The sequence below is a fragment of the Centruroides sculpturatus genome, unplaced genomic scaffold, assembly GCF_000671375.1.
Source record: "Centruroides sculpturatus isolate CEXI.00-Female unplaced genomic scaffold, Cexi_2.0 scaffold192, whole genome shotgun sequence".
Taxonomy (NCBI): domain Eukaryota; kingdom Metazoa; phylum Arthropoda; class Arachnida; order Scorpiones; family Buthidae; genus Centruroides; species Centruroides sculpturatus.
This window is the reverse complement of record NW_019384565.1, coordinates 625,523-651,630: the sequence shown is the minus strand read 5'-3', so window position 1 is coordinate 651,630 and position 26,108 is coordinate 625,523. Positions and strand designations below refer to the sequence as shown.

The 26,108-nt window shown below is 26.9% G+C and overlaps 2 protein-coding genes across 2 annotated transcripts in view; both read right to left on the bottom strand.

Annotated features, from left to right (window-relative positions):
* The window catches only part of LOC111624033 (glutamate synthase 2 [NADH], chloroplastic-like), an 87,941-nt gene that overhangs the window by 18,378 nt on the left and 43,455 nt on the right, over positions 1-26,108 (bottom strand). The window contains exons 21-35 of the mRNA XM_023366799.1: positions 21,653-21,751; positions 21,092-21,272; positions 17,257-17,390; positions 17,102-17,176; positions 13,892-14,101; positions 11,680-11,801; positions 10,818-10,956; positions 5,120-5,305; positions 4,898-5,013; positions 3,349-3,526; positions 3,100-3,261; positions 1,764-1,949; positions 1,542-1,657; positions 519-696; positions 265-431 (exon numbers count right to left, since the gene is read on the bottom strand). Coding sequence (XP_023222567.1) covers positions 265-431; positions 519-696; positions 1,542-1,657; positions 1,764-1,949; positions 3,100-3,261; positions 3,349-3,526; positions 4,898-5,013; positions 5,120-5,305; positions 10,818-10,956; positions 11,680-11,801; positions 13,892-14,101; positions 17,102-17,176; positions 17,257-17,390; positions 21,092-21,272; positions 21,653-21,751 — 2,249 coding nt within the window. The remainder of the gene's footprint in view (positions 1-264; positions 432-518; positions 697-1,541; positions 1,658-1,763; positions 1,950-3,099; positions 3,262-3,348; positions 3,527-4,897; positions 5,014-5,119; positions 5,306-10,817; positions 10,957-11,679; positions 11,802-13,891; positions 14,102-17,101; positions 17,177-17,256; positions 17,391-21,091; positions 21,273-21,652; positions 21,752-26,108) is intronic.
* On the bottom strand, positions 85-2,029 carry LOC111624044 (glutamate synthase 1 [NADH], chloroplastic-like). The gene is made up of 4 exons (XM_023366824.1): positions 1,764-2,029; positions 1,542-1,657; positions 519-696; positions 85-431 (listed from the first exon to the last, which is right to left on the bottom strand). Exons 1-4 carry the CDS (start codon positions 1,905-1,907, stop codon positions 261-263), a joined length of 609 nt encoding a protein of 202 aa, XP_023222592.1. The 5' UTR covers positions 1,908-2,029; the 3' UTR covers positions 85-260.

Sequence of the window (26,108 nt, the reverse complement as noted above, 5' to 3'; positions counted from 1 at the left end):
TGGAAATAAAATTTGTGGTGAATGGTTTGTGCCATAATCATTCAAGATCAATTTTTAGATCTTGGTATTTTCTAATTCTTTTTCTTCAACTCTGCTATTACCAGATATTGCTAAATTAATTATCCATATTTTTACTTTCAACACTGTTAAGTCTGGTGTATTAAGTGCCATAATCTTGTTAGTTTGGATTAAAAAATCCCACTGTATTTTTTAATACTGATAATAATGATAATAAATGTTGTTATTCATATTTAAAAAACTTACCGAACTTTATCTAATACTTCTGATTTCTTTCTGTTAGATACTAATTCTTCTATGTCATTTGTTTTTGTATGAACCATGGAATATGTATTATCATTTCTATTTAATTTTTGTTGGGATTTTTCTTCTTCTAATTGACGTAAAGCTCGTTGATATTCTTTTGGGAAAATCTATCAATTATAGAAGATATATCTTAATAATAATAGCTAGTACATTATTTTCATTTTGTTTAGTTAATTCTATTAAAAAACAAATACTTTTAAAAATTGTTTTGTAGAATCAGGCCATTCTTTCAAAATGCGAGCAGCAACATCAGATTCAGTTTTAGTATGAAATTCACTTATTATTTCTTTCAAAAATTTCAAATCTTCATTTAATTCAACAGGAAAAATATCCACCATATCTTTATTGCATCTTTGAGAAAAACAACCATCTCTAAAAATAGATTATTAATTTATTAAAAATTATTTATTTATTAATCATCAATGATTAAACATCTTCCAATTCTGTTCAGTTCAGAATTGTTAATGATCAATGAATCTACAACAATGTCTTTAGAAAAAAGTCCAATTTCTGAAATTTTTCCTTTCTCTCAATATGCTTAACAAATGAGGCTCGTATGGTCGACAGTATTTGTAAACCTCATCAAATAAAATTCTGATATCTTCCAACTTCAAAGTTTTGTTGTGATGAGCAAAGTAGCTTTTGACTGACTCAGACTAACTCAATTGAATGAATAAAATGCAGGATAGCCTGCTTTAACAATTCATCAACACAATAACTCAAAGAAAATAGAAAATCTGAAGTATTTATCTCCAATAGGTTTGGTTGTCCTTTCAATTTTGTTTTTTCTCCACAAATTTGTGGGCAGATTCTCAAAGAAAATGCTATGATACCTCACATTACCATAACTGCATGAGATGAGTATAATAAATGTTTCAAAACATTCTTCAAAGCATAATTCATTCATTTTCTGATGAAATTCATGATTGCTATTTGATTCAAAATTTCAAACATTATGTTATAAAATAAATATACAATTGGTCCTTCAAGTTACCAAAAGCTATTATTCATTTATATAAGAAAAACGTTTTTCATTAATTCATAAGGAAAAAAAGATTAGAAGCTTTATTGTTTTATTCTTTTATAGCTACTTTTTGGTATCTCCTGGTGCAATAAGTCTGCCCAAACAGCCAAAAAGTANTGCTTATGTAAATCACAATTAAATTCAAATTTATTAAAAATTTCATTGTATCTAATCTAGTAAATAATTAACATACTTGTCTAAGACATAAGCAATTCCTCCAGACATACCAGCTGCAAAATTTCTTCCTGTAAGACCTAATATTATAGCATAACCGCCAGTCATATATTCACAACCATGATCTCCAACACCCTAAAAAAAATGCAAAATAAAATCAAAATATAATGGAATTCATAATTATAAATATTTAAAATATAGAAAATTACAACATACAATAACAAATGATTTTATAATATACCTCACAAACGGCAATAGCTCCAGAATTGCGTACACAAAATCTTTCTGCCACTATACCACGAAAGAATGCTTTTCCAGAAGTTGCACCATAAAGACAGACATTACCAGCAATGAAATTATTTTCAGATTTAAAATCTGCAGGCATATCTTTTGGAGGATAAAGAATTACCTCTCCACCTGATAAGCCCTAAAATAAAATTGAAAAAGGTTTTTAAGCTTTTCACATTATCATCATCATCATCAGAATAGCATAATATAAGTTAAATGACATTACATATTAAAGTTAATTTTAAAATTATTAATCATTGGCATTCATTGATGAATGTCATTGATTAAAATTTTAAAAGTTCAGTCATAGCCAGCTTTTTCAATTAATTATGTTACCAATTTTAAGAATAATCTATCAAGCTGATTAAAATTAAATTAAATTTATTTTAAGAACAGTTTTTAAAAGAAAATATTTTAAATGTTATCAAATTGAGAGATAAAAAATTCAAAAATTATATTACTATGAGATAACAATTTGAATAGAATATTGATTTCAAAATCAATCAAAATTCAACTAAATATTTTTTATTACTACTGTTTATTTAATTCAAAATATAAGTTTAAATACAGTCTAGACTATGAAGAAATATATTTTGATTGAAATAACTTACAGCAGTATATGTTTGAAATAAAATCTTTGCATAACCTGCACTAATGTACACTCTGCATAACTGAAGTTTTATGGAAAACATGATATGCCATACTAGTTTAGAAGATATTGTGTCAAATACTGTTTTTCCTGTTCTTTTTCCATTTCACTTCTGCTAGCAATTTATTGTAGATATAACAACAACAGTAATTTAGTATAATTTTAGTTTACTCTGCTTTAGTACATCTACAGTGAAATAGAAAAAGAATAGGAAAAGTATTTTAATACAATATATTGTTATTGGAAAAATATTTAAAATCAATAATGTAATATCCAACAATACGGATTTGAGTATTTATTACTACAGATAATAAGAGCTGAATGAACTAACACAAAATTCAATTAGTTTTTAAATATAATCTCATAAATAGTTCTTTGAAGAGTCATTATGAATGGTTTGTGCCATAATCATTCAAGATCAATTTTTAGATCTTGGTATTTTCTAATTCTTTTTCTTCAACTCTGCTATTACCAGATATTGCTAAATTAATTATCCATATTTTTACTTTCAACACTGTTAAGTCTGGTGTATTAAGTGCCATAATCTTGTTAGTTTGGATTAAAAAATCCCACTGTATTTTTTAATACTGATAATAATGATAATAAATGTTGTTATTCATATTTAAAAAACTTACCGAACTTTATCTAATACTTCTGATTTCTTTCTGTTAGATACTAATTCTTCTATGTCATTTGTTTTTGTATGAACCATGGAATATGTATTATCATTTCTATTTAATTTTTGTTGGGATTTTTCTTCTTCTAATTGACGTAAAGCTCGTTGATATTCTTTTGGGAAAATCTATCAATTATAGAAGATATATCTTAATAATAATAGCTAGTACATTATTTTCATTTTGTTTAGTTAATTCTATTAAAAAACAAATACTTTTAAAAATTGTTTTGTAGAATCAGGCCATTCTTTCAAAATGCGAGCAGCAACATCAGATTCAGTTTTAGTATGAAATTCACTTATTATTTCTTTCAAAAATTTCAAATCTTCATTTAATTCAACAGGAAAAATATCCACCATATCTTTATTGCATCTTTGAGAAAAACAACCATCTCTAAAAATAGATTATTAATTTATTAAAAATAAATTATACTAAATAAAGATTTCAATTTAAAAAAAATACAAAAATTTAACAGATAACCTTAAATATTGTGAACTTATTATTCTATATTTCTATGAGTTTTATAAATTGACTATTATTCTAATTTGGAAAGAAGGAGTTGTCTTAGGTTCTCACATTAACAGCTGAAAAATAAACAATATAATTTAATTAATAAAATTAACTTTAATTATAACCGTTAAATTTAACAACAGATGACATCGTTATCTACTTCTAATTTTCAAATTAGAGTAAGACTCAAACCTGCAACTTTTACTTACTCTGTTAGATATATTACCAAGTACACTACTCAGACCAATTAATTTAGGAGATAAATCCATCTTAGTCATTTGCTGTGCTGAATGACCAATATGACTATATCATAATATCTTGTAAATTAACTAGTCTGGAAATGAAGATGGGACAGAAATCCAAGAAATGTAATTTGCAGTGCATCTGCATGGTAAGCAGAAGTTATGGGTTCAAGATCAATCTTTTTTCAGATTATTCTAAATTAATTAAATTTGAATTATCAAATTTATTACAAGATTGGTGACTTAATTTCCTACCTTTGGTCCAGATTACATATCTTTAATTAGCCAGGCTATATAGCCTGAGAATAAATCTGATGTTATCATTTGATTATTTTATAATTTGGACTTTGTTTACTATTTATATATAAATAAATACCTCAACATCTCAAAGCCAAATGGTTTACAAGTTTAAATTGTGATACATTACCACTGCTAATATTAAATACTGAGTAATAATAAACAATTTATTAATTTAATAAGAGACAGCACCTAACACCTACCTCTAGTGCCAAATTACTTGGTATTTAATAATTATTAATAGTGGTAATGAAGCCTGAGTTAATCTGGTAAATGTTTGGCTTATNGCTTAGAGTGGATGCAAAAGCTCGATCTTCGTTTGTTATTTTCATTGTTATGTCTACCTTTTTAGTCTGATTTTCCAGTATTCCAGATTTTTCAATCAACTCATTGTCCTATAAAAAAAATATAACAAAAAATTTTTATAATACTATAAATCAATACTATTCTGACATAGGTTAGATAGGTATTTAATAATTATTAATAGTGGTAATGAAGCCTGAGTTAATCTGGTAAATGTTTGGCTTATCTACTATATGATTAAATTTTGAAATATGAAATGTTCAATCCAAAAATATCTTACATGATTTGAAATCATTATATATTAGAAAAATCAACAGAATAAAATATAAAATATTTTGCTTATGTAAATCACAATTAAATTCAAATTTATTAAAAATTTCATTGTATCTAATCTAGTAAATAATTAACATACTTGTCTAAGACATAAGCAATTCCTCCAGACATACCAGCTGCAAAATTTCTTCCTGTAAGACCTAATATTATAGCATAACCGCCAGTCATATATTCACAACCATGATCTCCAACACCCTAAAAAAAATGCAAAATAAAATCAAAATATAATGGAATTCATAATTATAAATATTTAAAATATAGAAAATTACAACATACAATAACAAATGATTTTATAATATACCTCACAAACGGCAATAGCTCCAGAATTGCGTACACAAAATCTTTCTGCCACTATACCACGAAAGAATGCTTTTCCAGAAGTTGCACCATAAAGACAGACATTACCAGCAATGAAATTATTTTCAGATTTAAAATCTGCAGGCATATCTTTTGGAGGATAAAGAATTACCTCTCCACCTGATAAGCCCTAAAATAAAATTGAAAAAGGTTTTTAAGCTTTTCACATTATCATCATCATCATCAGAATAGCATAATATAAGTTAAATGACATTACATATTAAAGTTAATTTTAAAATTATTAATCATTGGCATTCATTGATGAATGTCATTGATTAAAATTTTAAAAGTTCAGTCATAGCCAGCTTTTTCAATTAATTATGTTACCAATTTTAAGAATAATCTATCAAGCTGATTAAAATTAAATTAAATTTATTTTAAGAACAGTTTTTAAAAGAAAATATTTTAAATGTTATCAAATTGAGAGATAAAAAATTCAAAAATTATATTACTATGAGATAACAATTTGAATAGAATATTGATTTCAAAATCAATCAAAATTCAACAAAACATTTTATATTGTTACCAGTGGCATGCCGTGACATCTGATGATAGGGAAGCTGTGTTTCTGTAACAAGCTGACTTCTAGGGGCAATCAGTTAATTGCACGTCAGTGATGGTCTAGGGTCCATTCATATCATTTGTTTGATAAGCCAGTAAAATCTGTAGACTTCTCTAAATGTATTTTTAATATCGCAATTACATTTCAAATTGCTAGCCACGATATAAGGGCTAAAATTAAAAATAAAATCTTACTCAGGGAAATAAAATTTGTGGTGGATGTACTGGTACAGTACATACCTGGTACAAAATATTCTTCAATTATATTAATATACTTTTAAAGAAAACTATAATTAAATATAGCTTTGTAAAGAAATGTACCTAAAAATAAAATATTCTTCACTTTTTAAATCTTAAAACAATCTACTTAGTCAAATAGCTCCCTACGAGTGGATGGAATCAGAGACAGTTGCAGAGCGAGCATACACGCGGACGGCCAAATTCCCAGGGTGCCGATACTGGTCAATTTCAAATATAGTACCTCTTTTGTCGCATCACTAGTATATCTCAAAGGACATGACTGGGTGTTGTAAATTTTAAATGTTTCTCACCATAGCTGTAAAAATCTAAATATGTTAAACTTAATAGCCATTTGTTTTCTAACTAATTCATTTTAAGACCAGGTATCCACAGAAATTTCCAAAATTTACAACTTTTCGGTCACTTGCATTGAACTGGAAAAATTTCTGTCTTTATTATATCTAATATTATGAAGAAATCAGTCCCCACTATACTCGGCTAGAGATTTGTTCAGTTAAGCTTTTGTTTTAGTAAAATTCCAGCCAAAGTCAAAACCAGTTACTTTGTACTTGAATATTTGTAGTCTTGTAAAGCACACACGCGAATGCATATAATCTGGCTGCTTGGAAGTTGTCCCATATTCGACAGTACAGCACTTCCATTCCACCACTGATATTCGAATATACAATAGCAATCTTATCTTTTTCACATGTAGTATAGAAATTTGTAATAAGATACATATTGAGCGATTATTTTCATATTTTAACGTATTTTGAATGAATTAAAATTAATATTTTATTATAACCACATTATGTATTTACTTTTTTGAAAATACAAGGGAAGTGGTGCTTCTACCGCTTCCAATGACAGCACACCACTGATTGTTACAAAGCTCATGCATTTCTGTAGAATAATATTCAAGCAGGAATAAATTCAGTCAAACTACTGTATTCCAAATTGAAAAATAAGATTACAATCATCTTGCAAATTATCATAAAATAGAAATAAATTGACAAAAATATGACATGAAACTTGTTCTTACCTATAATAAAAATAAAAACACATTCAAGAATCAATATTTATGAGTGATTACACAGTATATTGATTTAAAATATTCAACAAGTAAAATTCATAAAGATTATCTTCAATTAATAAGTAAAGGAACATTAGCAATCAAGAAGTCCAGAAAAATCTTGTTTACTCGATAAAGTCTTTTTCAGGACAATTATATCCCAGCTTCAGATCATTCAAATCAAACAAAAACAAACAACATTTAGAGAACTACTATCAAAAATCCAACAATGAATTGCAACATTTGGTGGCACCATCTGTTATGATATTTTAAAAAACTTTTCATATTTTTAACTATTATAAAATGGCAAAAAGCTTAATTTTCAGGATAGAGATGGGTGCTAGTGATGACTACCCCTTAGGGAGTTATTAACTATGATAACCTACTTTTATGCTCCAATTTCTAGTACTAATCTTTCATTAGATAAGAAGTGTTATCTTTTGTTCTATGTTTACATAAACAGTTCTACAAGTTTAACCAGTTATATCACAATCTCCTATAAGTTTAATAAAATTTCTGTTCATATATTGTATTTTCTGTTTTAACTTGTATCATATTTTACTTTGTATTTACCTTAGAATAATATGTCATAATATCATACAGTAAAAGATAATCACCTATGGAACCAGACTTGTGCCAGATTATAAAATGTTTTTGTATTTTCACAAAATTGATAAGTTATATTTGAGATGAACATTACAAACATTGCTGTATATTTCATACCTGTACACATTGCTATATGCTTTTGATTTGTTTGCTGTAAAGCTTTCGAGTTCAATTTGTAAATAAAAGAAATCACCAGTCAAAGCAATCTAATTTGACATAAACAAGGTCAATAACAAAATCAGTGTGTCATTTTTTTTTTTATCATATTGCTAGATATCAGGAGGTTAACTGTAGGATCAAAAGCATTGTGTACAGTCATATCCTCCTTCTTACCTTGATTTCTGCCAAAAAATTTTAGCACATCACATGTTTAAATAAATTCTGATTCACCAAAAAAATTATGCTGGATTATTATTAGACAATTCCAGATTATCAGTTACTTTTCAAAGAGTACTACAATTAACAAATTTCTACTATACAGTGGGTGATCGGTTAACGAACACTTTCGCGAAAGATTTTTATAATCAGACAACAAACATATGTTCGGATAACGAACACTTCACTGAACAAACACAAGAAGCGACGTAAAATAACAAATACCAATTAGTCTTCCTTTGTCTTCAGGCAACAATTCGAAACTTTTCGGAGTGCGGGAGACGTCGACATCGACGTTCTACCCAGTATATACTGATCGGATAGTATTCCCCCGAACTTTGAAACTCTCTCTTGTAATTCCAGCCTTTTGTATTTCTGACAGAAACAATTCTTTTACGTTTTCTTCTGAAAATGCGGATTTATGCCGATATCCGCTATTAAAGATCTTTTGAAGAAGTAGGAGGATGTCAGAACAACGGTCTTAAAATGGCATCCAAATCAAGTTGAGGTTAATAGGCTAGGGATCTCTACAATTACAATGCTATTAATTACTTCTGAAAAATCATGAATAAGACAGAAAAGCAATCGACATTGGATAGATTCTTTAACCCCCACAAACAGAAAAAACATGACTAATAAAAATGCAAGACCGTGTATGTATGTATTTTTATTATTACATATGAATAAACGTAGTAAAGAAGTATGTACTTTTTTTATTTTTGGGGGTCTCCAGAACGACTTAATCAAATTCCCATAGAAACCTATGTTAAATCGATAATCGGTTAATGAACAATTCGGATAGCGAACAAAGTCTTGGAACGGATTATGTTTGTTAACCGATCACCCACTGTATTTTTAAACTTATCATCATATTTAATTAATGTTGTTTCTTAAAAATGTAAAATGTAAACTGATTTTTGTGTTTGATTATTTGTGTTGTTTTTAATTTTTCAATTTGATATGAGAATAAATTAATAAATTATTCTAAAATACAACAAATAAGAAGTATTAATATGCCTTTAAATTTAAAATATATTGTAAAATTATCAGTTTTGTTAATCCAAATAATTCTTTAATCAATAAAAAAATGATATAAAATTTACTATTGAAAGAATTTTAATTAATCTATATTATTTTACAATTTTTACTTACGTTTACTATATGCATTTCAAAAAAATACTTATTTCTTACATTCATAAAACATTTTTCTCGAACATTATATATAGCTATATAGTCTTTGAAAAAGCATTTTAATATTGATAAAGTTAAAAATTCAATAAAATATCAAAAATGTGTATTGAAAAATATTTTTATATAAAAAAAATTCAATTACAAAAGTCAGTAATTATTGTATGATAATCTAAACTCTTGTATCTATAATGAAATAAACTATATCATATATATATATACAGTGGTGCCTCGTATAACGTACACCTCGAATAACGGACGCTGCGAATAACGGACTTTCTGTTTGACCGTTACGTGACTCGAGCAACGGACTTGCTGCAAACAACAAACTTTCCGTACGGCAGTTACGTGAGACAAACACTGGACTTTTTTTGAACAAGTGCGAATGATGTTTCCACTCTTTTGCCGTTGCCAATGAAAATATGCTATTTTTAGGATATATTAGTATTATTAGAATGTATTATTAGTATATCTGAAGTAGAAATGTAATGTAATATATGTTGATGATTTAAATAAACATTAAATGTAATGTAATACAGTATATGTTGACGATTCAAATAAACGAAATGTAATTGTGTAGATGCCGAGGTGGCGGGACGAAAAGAGGTTGTAAAAAACAAACGGAGCGAGAGTAGCTCGTAGAAGTGTTTAGTGATCTTAATTAATAAAGAATTATTCGTATCATATAATCTGGCAAGTTAAGTCATTTATAATGCATCATGGCTTCTAAAAAAAAAAAAAAGGAAGGTGATTTCAATTGAAACAAAGCAAGAAATCATCAGGAGTGAAAGTTGACAAAAACTTTCTTGTCGAATGGGGAGAGGTTCAGGAGTTTACCAACACTCATTATCCAAACAGAGCTGAGGCCAACAGGATCAATGATCTCTACGATGACACCTTTGTCCGTCATTTCCGACAGGTGTTAAAGAAGAAAGAGAAACAGACCACCTTGGTCATGTTTTTCAAGAAGCCAGCGGGCAAAAAACAAAGGATGGAACAAGAGAAGTTGACCCTGCAAGTTCCGGTAGCCTCTCCTGAATCTGACTCCGATTAAAAAACAATAAAAAAAGACCCGCTGCAATGTGTAAAAAGTCTGTATCTGTATGAATGTGTAAAGAAAGTGTTCTTCCACCTCCTCCTCACAACATCTGACTACCCGGCATAATTGGTGTCTGCTCCATTTTCATTTTTTATGTACAGTGCGGTTATTTTATGCTGCGGAACAAATTATACGTTTTAACATGTATTTCTATGGGAAAATGCGTTTCATATAACGGACGTTTCACTTAACGGACGTGCACCTGGAACGGATTAAGTATGTTGTACGAGGCATCACTGTATATCATTATGATATATTACATATGATCTAGTTGATCTCAACTATTTTGCAAACTAAAAATTTTAAATATTGCATACTGCTCTTAATAATAGAAAAATGCAATATATTTATTATCTTTGAAAAATTTTACAAATTTTTGTTTGACCCCCCTTTTTTTTGTAAAAAAGACTTCATAAAATTTTATGAATTATTTTTAGAAATAAAAAATTATATGTGATATTACTAAAACATTAAATTTTATAATCAATTTTTATCATTTACCTTTGCAACATAATCATTGGCATCTCCTTCAAGTTCAGCATAAACTCCATAAGCAAGAAATGCACAAAAACTTTGACCAGCAGTGCCATGAAGTTTTATATTAATAGTATTTTTGGGCAATCCAGTTTCTCCAAATTTCCTTCAAAATATGATATGTTAAAATCAAAATGTAATTATAGTGTAAATTTCTGAATTATAAAAAAAAGAAGAAAAAAACATATCTTTTCTACATTATTTTTTAATGTGTTTTCTTATTAAAGATTTTGTAATGATTAAAAAAACAGCTTATTTTAGACTGATAACATAATTACATTATGCTTATAGAAAATAATAGATGACTTCACTATAGTTTGACTAATGATAATTTTCTAGAAAACAATTAGTTTAAAAAATGCTACATCATATGTATATCATTATCAAATTTATTATTATATATAAAGTAACAATAATAAATTCTTCCTTGTAACAAAGTGAAATATTTAAATAATAATAAAGAAAAGTATCAATCAATTTCATAAGAAATCATAAACCATAAAAAATGTGCTGAATACTTTAAGTAGTCAGTTTATTAACACTGTTTTTCAAGAAATTAGATTTCTGGATCATCAGATCAATAATGCAAAGAATAATAAATATGAACATATATCAAAATTTTTAAAAAACAAACAGTCAAATCATGATACAAATTATAATAATTTACTTTTGGAATTGTTGTAATGTCTTGGAAAATATTTAATCTGAATAAATTGATGACTTCTTGAACTATTTAGCATTTTTATGGTTATTTTTTTAGCATTATAAATCATAAAATTTTCATTAGTATACAAGAATTATCAATGTATGACTTATGTTATATACTAACTTTGCTACCATATAGCTTAGAGTGGATGCAAAAGCTCGATCTTCGTTTGTTATTTTCATTGTTATGTCTACCTTTTTAGTCTGATTTTCCAGTATTCCAGATTTTTCAATCAACTCATTGTCCTATAAAAAAAATATAACAAAAAATTTTTATAATACTATAAATCAATACTATGATGGTAATTCAATAAATTTCTTAGTGAAGGTAAATTGCTTAAGTATGTAATAAGACTAAATGCAACTTCATGAAACTTACAGAATGTAGCAATATCTAAACGGTAGGTTCTGACAATGTGCAATAGATGGCAAAACAAGCCTGACTATAACAACAGTGTGAGAATCATACCTGTCCAGTAGAAAATTGTACTATTGAAGAGTATCATTCTATCTTAAGATTTTTGTGGTTAAAAGAACAAACCAAAGGAGGTTAACATAAGAATGAGTCCAATATGGTGGAAGCTGTGAGTGAAAGTGTACCAGTGATTAGCAAGATTTCAAGAAGTCTGAACATCAATTGTTGAGGAATATCATTCAGGTTGCACTTCCACAACAGTGACATCAATGTTGCTCACTTGAAAACATTCATTCATGAGAATAAGTGGATTTCCGAGAACATTGTTGCCACTAAATTAAACAAGAACACTGAATCTGAACATGGCATCATCTATGTGATCTATGTGCAGAGTTGAAGCGTTTTCTTGATACATTACCATAATAACAATAATATAATAAAATAATTTATATATAAAAAAAATTCATGAAGGAATTAGATGCAAATTAAAAGCTTAAGTACTGGAAAAATAAGATACTGTATCAGTTGTGTGATATTAATATATGTATATATTTTGCATGAACAAATTGATAGTACAGTAGAGCGTTGATTATCCGAATCAATTGGTGACTGGGGTTGTTTGGAAAATCGATATTTTGGATAACCGATTATGTATGAAAAAATATATTAACCTATCTTATGTTGAAATTTTTCTCCGTTGCGTGTCGCTTCGCATTGAATTTTTGTCGATGTTAAGCCTAACAAAGACTATTGTATCATTAAAAATTATTTTTTTTATTTTGTACAAACAAAATAAATATATTGAAAAATATAAAAACAATAAAAAATTATACTTCAGAAGTTAATTTAGTATCAAAAACATAAAATATTTGAGTAGCCCAAGACATAGCTAAAGATTGCAGTGCCACAGCACTGGCAAAAATTTAAATTTGCCGACTGAAATTCTTTTGGATAATCGACAATCTACTGTACTTAATGATGGATTTTCAACAGCAGTGTTCTTTGCCCCTTTTGTTCCGGTAACCACTATGGCTGGAATGCAATGCCAGCGTTGCATGAAAATCACATGGAACCAAAAAGTTGCAGCTAAGACCAGTACTATGTGGTATTGTATTAACTTCATCATTTGCATTGTAATTTTAGTTTGATTTAATCTGTATAAAAATATTCAATTAAATCTGTATAACAAAAATTTTATTATGTCAGTATCCTAGACGACAAATGTGTTTTTCATAATTTTGATATTTAAAAATCTAAAAATAAAACCATTTCTGAATTTAAAATTATAAAATACAATCATTTAGTGCAAAAGTGGCATTATAAAGCAACTGCATATTGTGGGCCTAGGAATGCCATATTTCTAAACACACTGCTGGTTCACTAGCATGTTTGTCTTTTGCTTTCATCCAATGCAACAATAAGACACTGCATTACATTTTGTCACATGAAAGAGGCTTCTTGACATGACAAAATAAGTTTTAGAGTCATTTTTTCGTGTGAGATTAAATACACACCTATAATTCACACTATCAAATGTGAAGTTTTCTAACATATAATCTGTGGATTATAGGGGAAAAATTATTTAATATGAATAGTACCAAATCAAAATTTGATGAAATAACAATTTAAACAATTTTTTCCTTAAATATTATTACTATCCAAATCATTCACTATCAATCAATAAAATTGAGAAAGAATTAATTAGCATATTTATGAGGACTGCTTACATGAATCTTAATTTTTATAACATAAGTAAGATGAAGTCTGAATATTGAGAACAGTTTTGGTGTAGCATGTAGGTATTCAAATTATCTTATTAGAAACCCTGTTTCAGAGTTTTTACATAAATATGTACAATTATAATTATTTTACATTTATTTTTAATTATTAAAATCAAAACTTTCTTAAAATGAAATCATACCAGTCTCTTATCCAATTGGAAATCTTGATTTATGCTTCCACCTATTATGTTTACTCCAGATCTTAAACTAGAGGCATTGCATAATAAAGGAGAAAAATCCAATAATTTTGCTTTGCAATTATTTTCATCGGGATTGGCTGCCAATAAATCTGTTCTACCAATAAGATCTTGAAAATGTCTAATTCCAAGTTTTGCCATATAACTTCTAACCTATAATAAAAATTTGTGCAATCAAATTTGGTTTTATAATATAAAAGTTTAATCAGATTAAAAAGATAAATTTTCTTTTATAATAACAATAAGTAAATTTTCAATAAATCAGTATCTAAATTCAGAAACATTTCAAATTCAATCTTTAATTCAATAAAAATTTATTATAAGAGCAACTGAATTATGTTAAATATATACTTCTCTAAGCTTTGTCAACATTAAAGTAAATATTTACAAACATCATTTTTTATAAAATATTTGTCATTATTCTAGTAACTAATGCTTTTTTTCATTTACACATGATCAAAAAAAAAATCTTTTCAAAAATAAATGAGTGCTTTTGTTAAAGCATTATCAAATGTTTATTTTAAAAGGCAATAAAAGTCACAAATATATATAAAATTATAATCATAAAATCAACTTATCAAACATAAATTTGTTAATTTCAGTTGTTTCAAGGATTTGACAGTACAATTAATTGAATATGAACAAAGAAATTCTCAATGATAATCTAATAAACACAGATTTCACCTTAGATACCATAGTATATACTGTATATAGTTTTAAAGTGAGTCTATTATCAAACATATAAAATGATATTAAGATAAATAGTTGTTCATACTATAAACTTTCAAATGCTAATGATGCAGTTATTAACAAATTTGTGATGACTATATTTTATAATATGTTCCTGGATCAATATAAAAATGTTACCAAATGAGCATATAGATTTGACAGAGGCTAAACTGTTTATATTCTCTCAAAATCCAAAATATGATTTTTTGTCTTTATTCAAATATCAAACATCTATAAAAAAAAAAAAAAAAGTTATTATGATAAGTATGCAACAAATTTTCAGTAATCATACATATATGAAAAATCTGTTATTTAATAACATTAACTTTGTTGTTTTTACTCTGCATTGATTATTGATCATTCCTTTTTCTTTTTTTTTNTTTTTTTTTTTTTTTTTTTTTTTTTTTTTTTTTTTTTTTTTTTTTTTTTTTTTTTTTTTTTTTTTTTTTTTTTTTTTTTTTTTTTTTTTTTTTTTTTTTTTTTTTTTTTTTTTTTTTTTTTTTTTTTTTTTTTTTTTTTTTTTTTTTTTTTTTTTTTTTTTTTTTTTTTTTTTTTTTTTTTTTTTTTTTTTTTTTTTTTTTTTTTTTTTTTTTTTTTTTTTTTTTTTTTTTTTTTTTTTTTTTTTTTTTTTTTTTTTTTTTTTTTTTTTTTTTTTTTTTTTTTTTTTTTTTTTTTTTTTTTTTTTTTTTTTTTTTTTTTTTTTTTTTTTTTTTTTTTTTTTTTTTTTTTTTTTTTTTTTTTTTTTTTTTTTTTTTTTTTTTTAATAAATAAAAGTTATTGTAATAAGTATGCAACAAATTTTCAGTAATCATACATATATGAAAAATCTGTTATTTAATAACATTAACTTTGTTGTTTTTACTCTGCATTGATTATTGATCATTCCTTTTTCTTTTTTTTTCTTTTTTTTTTTTTTGAGAATTGTCAGCAGTTTAAATTCACATAGTGTTTATATTGACAACATGAATCAAGTATATACCACAACTAAACACAATTCTAGTTTCATTTTAATATAGTTTAATGAAATAAAAATGTATACCCTAGTAAAACTATAATTTGAAGTCATTTGTTAATTGTAATTAATTTCGAATGATATGATTTGATGCCAATTGGTAGGAAATATTAAATAGTAACAAATGGTAAGTCCTTTTCAATCATTTACTTTGTAGAAGAGAATATTAAGTAATGAAAATAATATAAATTATCATCGAATAATTTTGTAATATTTTCACATTTGAAATTCTGCATAAATGATAAAAACTGTTGTCAAATGATATCATTTGACAAATGTTGTATTTATCAATAATAGTACAGTCAACCCCCTATAACACTTGATTATTCCATTTTATATGAATTCCATGTTGTACGAGTCACTTAGATTTTACAAATATGTGCGCCGGGCTGTGAACGGCTCACATATTTGTAAAATCTAAGTGACTCGTACAACATGGAATTCATATAAAACAGAAAAATCAAGAGTGTTATAGGGAGGTCGACTGTATGTATCATTTAATTTTATATTACATCCTATTTTAAATATATCAAATCAATTTATGAATCTGATCAATTCTCAATCTAAAACTTCAATTAACAAACAGTTTTAAATGATAATTGATATCAAATAATGCATTAAAAACGATTCATAAGTTTAACGATATTTAACGATCATTAATAACGATATTTGAAATATGAAGTAATATAAAATTAAATAATACATACTATTGTTGATAAACATAACATTTAAACATAAAAATGAGCCATATAAAGTGGTTTTTTGGTCAATTCCGTAAGTAATATAATTTTATCAATATACCAATTTATATCATTTCATATCATTTGACCATAATTGTCAAAAAATTAAATTCAATTAACTGAAAACTATTTATAAATAATTAGAAATGAGCAATTATTTATTGTGACATTGTTATAATGCTGGGCTGCAATTTTTAATTATATTTTTAATTTATTCAATTTAAAATATATGTTCTCCATCTCAAATTTGTAGTGTCTTGTTCCTGTACATCATACTTTCCTTGATAACAACAGAGTCATGCCAGTCATCTATGTAACTCCATTCAGGAGAAAATTTTTAAATTGAATTCATGTGACTTCCAATCTAAATCAGAAGTTCGTATACTGTTAATCACAACCTCCTGCCTCTAAGCTTTCCATATTTGGTCTTGACTTTAATCTCAAATGGTGTTAGATAGATGAAAGAAAAATAGATAGACAACAGTGGGAATTTAGAAGTTTACAATTTTTTCAAATTGAGCCCAACAAATGCAAATATTACGCAAAAGTTTTGAAAAGACTTACAAATTACAAAGTCATCTTTTAGTATTAAATATTTATTGTAAATTTATGAATTTAAAAATAATACTATTTATCTATCTTCAACATAAAGTATTCAAGTGAAATCCTTACTTCTTCTGCTACAAAGAAAAAATAATTCACAACATATTCTGGTTTTCCATCAAACTTTTTTCGTAATTCTGGATCCTAAAATAAATTTAAAAAAAAATACATATATTTATCTTAAATACCAATACTTCTCACAATATAATTCAGATGTAATATACCTGTGTTGCTATGCCAACGGGACATGTATTCAAATGACATTTTCTCATCATTGTACAGCCTAAAGAAATGAGTGGTGCAGTTGAAAATCCAAATTCATCTGCTCCTAACAGAGCTGCTATAACAACATCATATCCTAAAAAATATAATAAGTAGTCATTTATCAAGTAATCATATTCTTATTTTTATTTAAGATAATGCAATATACTCAAAGATGAATTATCATTTGATATATGGTGAAAAGTAAATGCAATGACATCACATTATAGATGAAACTATATACATAAATTATTCTGAAAGCTTTTAGATATGAGTAAAGTATGTAACATTCAGTGTTGAAATTTGCTGCATTAAATATAACAACTCTTGTTTTGTAGATATGCCAACAGATATCTCACTCTTGAAAACTCTGCCATCCTGAACAGTAGGAAATGTATCTGGCACAGTCTGTCTGTCACTTACAATGAAGTTGACTCAGGATCATTTTAGAAAAAAATTCAGAACCATTCAGGATTCATTTTGTAATTTTAAACTGGACAGAGACCTAATTATTCCAGCATTTTCAAGATGCTCTCTCTCAGACAATGTTCCATCTCATATACAGGTATTTGTCAAATTTTGATGTGGAAGGATAACTCTCAAAGACATGGTCGAAAGCCACTGCAACAGCAGTCAGAAATGCATCAATACAGTGATAATAGCAGATCCTTGTATATTGTACAAGGACAGAATTTAGTCTAGGCCAGCTATATAGTGTTTTATCCCCGGTATACCTGGGTATACTAGGTATTAGGGTTGGGTATGACAACGGAGAATAAGGACTTCACAATGACAAAAAAAAATCTTTTCAAAAATAAATGAGTGCTTTTGTTAAAGCATTATCAAATGTTTATTTTAAAAGGCAATAAAAGTCACAAATATATATAAAATTATAATCATAAAATCAACTTATCAAACATAAATTTGTTAATTTCAGTTGTTTCAAGGATTTGACAGTACAATTAATTGAATATGAACAAAGAAATTCTCAATGATAATCTAATAAACACAGATTTCACCTTAGATACCATAGTATATACTGTATATAGTTTTAAAGTGAGTCTATTATCAAACATATAAAATGATATTAAGATAAATAGTTGTTCATACTATAAACTTTCAAATGCTAATGATGCAGTTATTAACAAATTTGTGATGACTATATTTTATAATATGTTCCTGGATCAATATAAAAATGTTACCAAATGAGCATATAGATTTGACAGAGGCTAAACTGTTTATATTCTCTCAAAATCCAAAATATGATTTTTTGTCTTTATTCAAATATCAAACATCTATAAAAAANTATATATAATAATAATAATAATAATAATAAATGCTACACATATTATTTTATTTAATTCTTTAATTTACATTAAAAAACAATAAACTCCATACAAATGAAAAGAAAATAATAAACTGATTATATGGAAATAAATATTTCATTTAATTGGAAATCTACTGTTTATTTGATTATTATTTTTTTTATTTGAAGTTTATAATTAATGGCCTTCAAGACTTTTCACAACAGCTTTAGGACCATGCTTTCCCATTTACATATGCAAACTTTTGAAAGCCATCAAATATTTTTTATAATTTATGAAAATCAAATAATTTCTAAACATTAAATGCAAGCATCTTGAAATTGTCACATGGGTCACAGTTTGTCATCACTGGTCTAGGCATTAAATTGGGAACAATGCACAAGATCTTGCACCAAAAGCTACATTGAATCTTGTTGATGGGTTTTGTATCACCTGTAAGACCATCAGAGTAGTGCTGCTACGTGATTTAAAGATTTGAAAATAGGCAAACAGTCTTTTCAAGAGATTTTGACTGATTGTGTAATATGAATCTATCAATATAAACCAGAAACAATCGGTAATCTGGAGTTCCTGCATGAGCCATCACTTGTGAAAATTAAACATGTTAAAAGTGTTTAGCTCCAAATAATAGCTACATTATTTGGCTAAGGAGGACATATAGAGAATCAGAAGGTGGCCTAGAGAATCAAAAGACTGTCTTTAATGATTATATGTTACCCCATTTGTCTACAAGTCTTTCAGGAGATCCATCACATATCCAGAAACTGAACTTAGGAATCTCCTGCTTCACATTGACAATGCCTTGGCATACACACTGAGAATAATGAATGCCCTTGACTTTTCTATTGCTGAAAGTCAAGGGACTGCTTCATGGACAACATTTTCAGAACATAGATGAGTCATTTAATCGACAGAAAGTATGTTGTATATCAACATAGATGAGTCATCTATCTCAGAAATCTAGTGGTATAATCACTTCAACAGTTGGTTTGAGAAGATAAAATATTGCATAGAATATGATAGAGTCTAACAGTTTGTGCATATCCAGAAACTTTCAGAACAATTCTGAAATAAATATATAGGAAATAAAAATAGGGTATATATACCACATAAAAATAAAGTAACAAGATTGTTCTCTCCTGTAATGATGGCATTTGCTTAAATTAAAGTGTTTTAATATAAAAAATTTTTATATTAATTTATTGGATGTGTTGCATGGAAAATTATGTAGCAGACCTATTTAATTATTTGTATGATTTAATTTGAATTTTTCAAATTATACAATAATAATTATTAATTCATTCATAAGTTATTGTTTTATTTTCTGTGCTAGTGTGAAATAATTTTGGGGGAAATTTTTTGTATGTTTTAGGAAAATTTTGGGTCCTAAAAATATTCTGCACTCCTGCTGTTTTCTAGTATAAAAGTTTCAAAACAATATCTATTATAAAAGAAATTATTGTGATAAACATAAAGGTATAAATTTTTCAATTTTTACAGAATAATGAGTAGATGGAAGAGCATAATGTGGCAACATAAAACCAAAAGTCAAAATAAAATTTTAGAAGGGGCAAAACAAATGGTGAAGTTTTTTGAATTTCCAGCAGAATCACTACATTTATGTACATATTTTCATTCATATTTCATCCATGTCAAAAATATATATATAAAAGATATATAAAATATATCCATATCAAATATATATATATATATATTTGACATATATATATATATATATTTATCCATATCAAATAGATATATATATATATATTTAATATGGATAAAATAGTCATATCAAATATATACCGTATATCTGCGCAGATAAGATGACCTTCAGATAAGACAAGGTATAAATTTTCATCAAAGTTTTATAGTTTTAGTATATATCTGTCCTATAAGACAACCCCCAAACTATCATTGGCTTATGAATGTAATCAGTGTTGTTCAAAACTGTATTTTAAGGATGCCCAATATACTTGCACAAACAGATTTTATGTATTTTTAATTGTACAGATTTCTAATTCTTAATTTATATTTAGAATACTTAAATTAGAAAATTTTAAGTTTTATATTTATTCTTTATTCTATAAAATTTTTTAATTAAATAATTAAAAATAAAGTATTAGAATAAATATGGTTAAAATTTAAAATAAGTTTATTTACATTCAGATAATTTACTAATCAAAATTTGATTTATTTTATAAATATTTTTGTTGAAAAACTTTTATTTATAACAATAATATTTTTTTAACATATTACTGTATCTATTATTATTATATTATCATATTATGTAGGTTATATATTTACTGAGCAGCTTAATTTAAATTCATGAAAATTGTGTAAGAATGGAAAAAAAATTAAATATTAATATTTAAAAACTAATATGTTATATTAAATATCAACATAATAAATAATTAGCTGAACAAAATTATTTTAATTCTCATAGTTTAAAAAAAACCTTTAAAAAAGATACCTATTCTTATTTGTCCATCTGCTTGTAAAATGACTCTTGATCTTAAATCATTCTGTACAAGTGTTTGATGAGTTTCGGCAATCCCTATTTCCCAAGGTAATCCAGCTCCTTTAATACCAGTCCAACTACTTGCACCAGTACCTCCATCATGACCAGATATTGTAATATGTTCTGCTTTTCCCTATGGTATAAAAATTTTATTTTTAAGAATAAGCAAATTTATAGAAAAGTATAAATATAAATAAAATAATAAATATTTTAAATATAATTGTAATATGAATTATTATTCAATAAATTTTATAATACAGGCAAGTGAATTGCATCACTTATAATATTGATCAAGTGAATTGTAGTGTTATAGTCTAATACATTATCTTTTAAGCTGGATTTTTAGTTAATGACAATGATTAAATAAAATCACAAAAGTTACATAAAACAAACAAGAAAAATAATATAATGTTCAAAAAATTACTTTTTAAAATTATATCTAAAATAATTTCAAATAAAAAATATTAAATATTTTTATCATTATTTTTAAAAATAATTACATTTTTTTTTTACCTTTGCAACTCCTGATGCTACCACACCAACACCAACTTCAGATACTAATTTTACTGATATTTTAGCAGATGGATTGGCACATTTCAAATCATATATTAACTAAATATGAAAATATTGATTTTAATAGTTAGAAATATAATAAAATAAATGTTTAAAATTTAAATTTAACATAAAATAGCAAAATTGAGAAAGCTATTATTAGTGTAGGACTATATTGATTGAACATATGGTCATGCAATAAAATATCAGCGTAAAGATATGAAGGAATCTAGAATTGAATCCAATCTGATTTTTCTTATGTAATAAAGCTCACGGTAATAATCCTTCTATGCATTTGAAGCTAGAACTACTTAAAATGACTAAGACAAAACCTTTCACACTTTGTTTCTAGCAGTTTAATCACTAAGTACAAATGTTTTCAGCTGTTTTGAATGGCCTTCTTCAGGTACAATCTGCTAACCTATGTTCCAACTGACCTCATTGTACCTGAAGAAGGCCATTTAAAACGGCCGAAAACGTTTGTACTTAGTGATTAAACTGCTAGAAACAAAGTGTGAAAGGTTTTGTCTTAGTCATCGTAATAATCCTGCTTATTTTGATTCATAAAGCTGACTAAATAGTTTCTAGTGCTTCGTGTTAATATAAACAATTAGATTTAATTTGTTAGACATATTTAATATTAAATTCAAGATAACTAAAAGTTTACAAATTTAAAAATAGCAATTTATTTTAAATTTAAAAACAATTATAATTTTATTCAAAGTCAATTTCAAGTCATACTATTTCATAAAAAACTATATACATTTATATAAACTACTACTACACATAATATGTGATGTATGTTCCTTGGAACCTAGTATAGAATTGTTTTACTGAGAACATATCTATCACATAGGAATTGATGAAGAATTCTTGATGGAAAAAGTACAAATTATTTGATCACAGAACAATTTTTTAAGAATGTTTTTTGGAATAATGAGAAAATAACTATTACTTGCAATCTTTTCGTAAATTTATATGCTGCTATTTTATTTCACATTAATTACATATTTGCTACAAATTGTAGCAAGAGTGCATGAATAAAATATCAGACTGCAACTGTTAAAAAGACAGACTGTTATCATCAACAAGTGTCTTTCTAAGCTCAAGTTGGATTGAACTTCCTCTTGTTTATTATAATTCAGCTGTTAATTATGTAAGACTACTTAATTATGTAGAGACTACTTCTCTCCCTTATATAATTAATAACTGAACTATAATAAACAACAAGATTTCCTAGAACTGGATATTGGGGCAAACATAATATGTTGTCTTCTGCAGAGAGGTGCTTCTGGAACAAGTGTTTCTCACAGACACAACCACAAACAACCATACAAAGAGATAAAGCACCACATTAAACATTATATGTGGGAAAAGCTCCACATTACAAAATTAGGTATTTAAGGAGCCAAACAGAGCTGAAATTTCTTTTAAAAATTAATTTTAAATCAATTAACTTAAAAGTAGCAATAATTTATATTAATTTTGCATTCATGCAGTTTGTTGTGTAGGCCTAATGGTTGGTGGAGACAAAGTAATTTTGTCTTCCACTTGGGCGGTTCAATTTTTTCCAGAGACGGTCAGCGTAACGGGTTACATCTAAGGGTGCACCGATTAATCGGTAAGTAATCGGTAATCGGCCGTATCGGCCGCTTAGCCGATTAATTGGTATCGGCCATTCCTCCTGATTAATCGGTTTCGATAATCGGCCAATTTTACATTTTGGTATTTTTGTTAGAATGTTACGTACAATGATAGTAATAAAAACTAATAAATTTCTGTTATATATTTATTATTTATTACATGAAAATCTGAATATTAAAAAAATTTTACTAATCAAATTATTCCTTTTATCAATACATATTATAAGTATAATATAACGTATAATATAAAGTTTAAACTTTACATAAGAAAAAGTATTGAATAGGTTAAGAAGAAAAATTAAATTTTTATTTGTTTTATAAGTTTAAAGTTTAAACATATAAAACAAATAAAAATTTAATATTTAAACTGTAAAACCCTTAAATTGTAATGCAAAAACATGAGAATTTCATCATTTTCAGGGCATAACCTATTTTTTGCCGGCTCATAAATGTTACCTCCAGTGCTGAAAATTTTTTCACTTTCAATGGAAGATGCTGAGGCACTTAAATATTTCATAGCTATTTTGCTCAAATTAGGAAAAAGTTCTTTTGAACTTTTCCACCACAAAAATATGTCACTATGTCTTTGTTTAAGGGATAAATGTAAATATGTTTCTAATTCTTGATCGAAACGTTTGTTCGTCTCGTTTTTTCTTTCTTTTTAAAAACATGCTATTCTTCATTCTTTTGTTTACCAGAAGCTAATTCATCAAATAAATCAGAAAAACTTAGAAATTCACCTCCATCTTGATCACCTCCAGAAGTAGAAGCTTCAGAATTTAATTCTTATTGAGATTTCCTCTACCATATTTTCTTTTTGAAATTTCATTTTGAATCTAATAAAAATGACAAGCATAAAGACTTGTTTTCTATATATGCTGAAAATCTTTTTTTTTTGGATTTTCTAGTTCTTCTGTTGTGGTATTAATGCCACTAAAGGAACTACTGATCTTTGCTTTTGATAAGAATAATTTCAGAGTCTCTATTGTGGGAATTATTGAAGATGAAGTGGCTTCTCGTTTGCTGGCTTTCCACAGTAATTTCTTTGAATGGTTTTACAAGTAGAACAATTTTTTCAACGAGAGACCACTGATATGGGCTCAACGTAGGAATTTTATTATCTATAGCATATGTGACAAGGGCCTTTTGCTGTTCCAACATGTAGTATGTAGAATTCCAGCGAGTAGGAACATCTTGAATTAATTTGTGTTTCTGCAAACCTAACTTTTCTTGCAAATCTTCCAATTTGATTACAGCTACAGCAGAATGATTAAAATGTGTGACAATATTTCTATTAACTGTGATTATAGTTTTCACATCTTGTTTAGAAAATATGCATTCGTTTAGTGTCAGCTGCAGCGTATGTATAAAGCATGATAATGCTTCTAAGTTGCAATTCCTAATTCCAGCTACCAGATTTGCTGCAGAATCTCTTAGTACTAAGAATATCTTATCACTTGTCAACTTATACTGTTCAAGAACAATTTTTAACTGTTCACTGATTCGTGTAGCTGTGTGGGAACCTTCAAAGGAAACAATTTGCAAAACAGCTCTTTCCTGCTGAAAATCATCCTTCAACCAGTGGGCTGTTACACTTAAAAAAGGAGAATTGTTTGTAGTTACTGTCCAAGTATCAGCGGTTAAAGAAATATATTTTGTTTCTGTTAAACACAAACACTTCAGTTTTTTAAACAATGTCGAAGTTTCCATGTGTTAACAATTAAGTGTTGGGATTTATTTTAGAAACAAAGGAAGATATTGTTGATTTTGCAAGGATATTCGATCATCTCTTGTTTACCTGACCCGAGGGAGATGGAAATACCAGGTGGAAAAAAATGGGTTTTTTCCACATTATAATTAACTGTATAATTAACTCCAGGATCTCACACTATTAATGCAATAAATTATTAACACTAATCGGCCGATTAATCGGTATCGGCCGATAATGTATGGCCGATTAATCAGTAATCAGCCATTTTGCTTATCGGTGCATCCTTAGTTACATCACACCGTGATCCCATCAAAGGTGGTCATGGATGCGAGCTACCAACCTTGCTTTGGACTGGACTGTCATTGGGCCAGACAATCCCCTTAAATGAAGGGACAAGGACCTCCAAGGACAATTAAATTAATTTTTGTTTTAGAGCCTCTCCACCATACTCGAAAATCATCAGAGCTCAACTTTGGAAGTGCTAAGATTACATTAAGGTCCAGACAACAATCATCTTATTGTTGGGACCAGCATCAGAGTTGGTGGACTCCCATCTGACTGGCCCACCTCCAGCTAAGGAAACTGGGCCTAAAAAAAGGTGGTAAGGTGAAAGAAACATGGACATGTTCTACCTGAAAGGGAAGAAGGACAGATCATTTGATCGGAATGGATCAAACCGATGAAATTTGTGAACTTTACTCACTTATACTGTATCAAAATCATATATAATTTATATATATCTTTACAGCTTTTATAAGAGTATCTGAATTACACAAACAAAAACCTTTAGCCAAAGTACTTTCAGACTTCTCAGTCCATCCTCAAATGCTCCAATTATGTTCCATTACATTCAAAAGTTGGAGCATGTGACAATGTGCTAAGAATCCCAGAAGTACTTAGGATTAAAAAACTAAGGATTTTTATTTTATGTATAATTCAAATAAAACACTCCTAAAAAAACAGTAAAGATATGATTTTGGTGATTTATATAGTGATCATGTTTATATAAAATTTAATTTTATTAATTAAAATTTTAAATTAAAATTAATAATTAAAATATATA

Excerpts from the sequence above, each read along its gene's own strand:
- LOC111624044 (XM_023366824.1), bottom strand. The coding sequence starts at position 1,907 with ATGCCTGCAGATTTTAAATCTGAAAATAATTTCATTGCTGGTAATGTC. Across the intron at positions 1,658-1,763 it reads GAGCTATTGCCGTTTGTGAG|GGTGTTGGAGATCATGGTTG; the intron begins GTATATTATAAA and ends CATTTTTTTTAG. Across the intron at positions 697-1,541 it reads ATTGCTTATGTCTTAGACAA|AGATGGTTGTTTTTCTCAAA; the intron begins GTATGTTAATTA and ends ATCTATTTTTAG.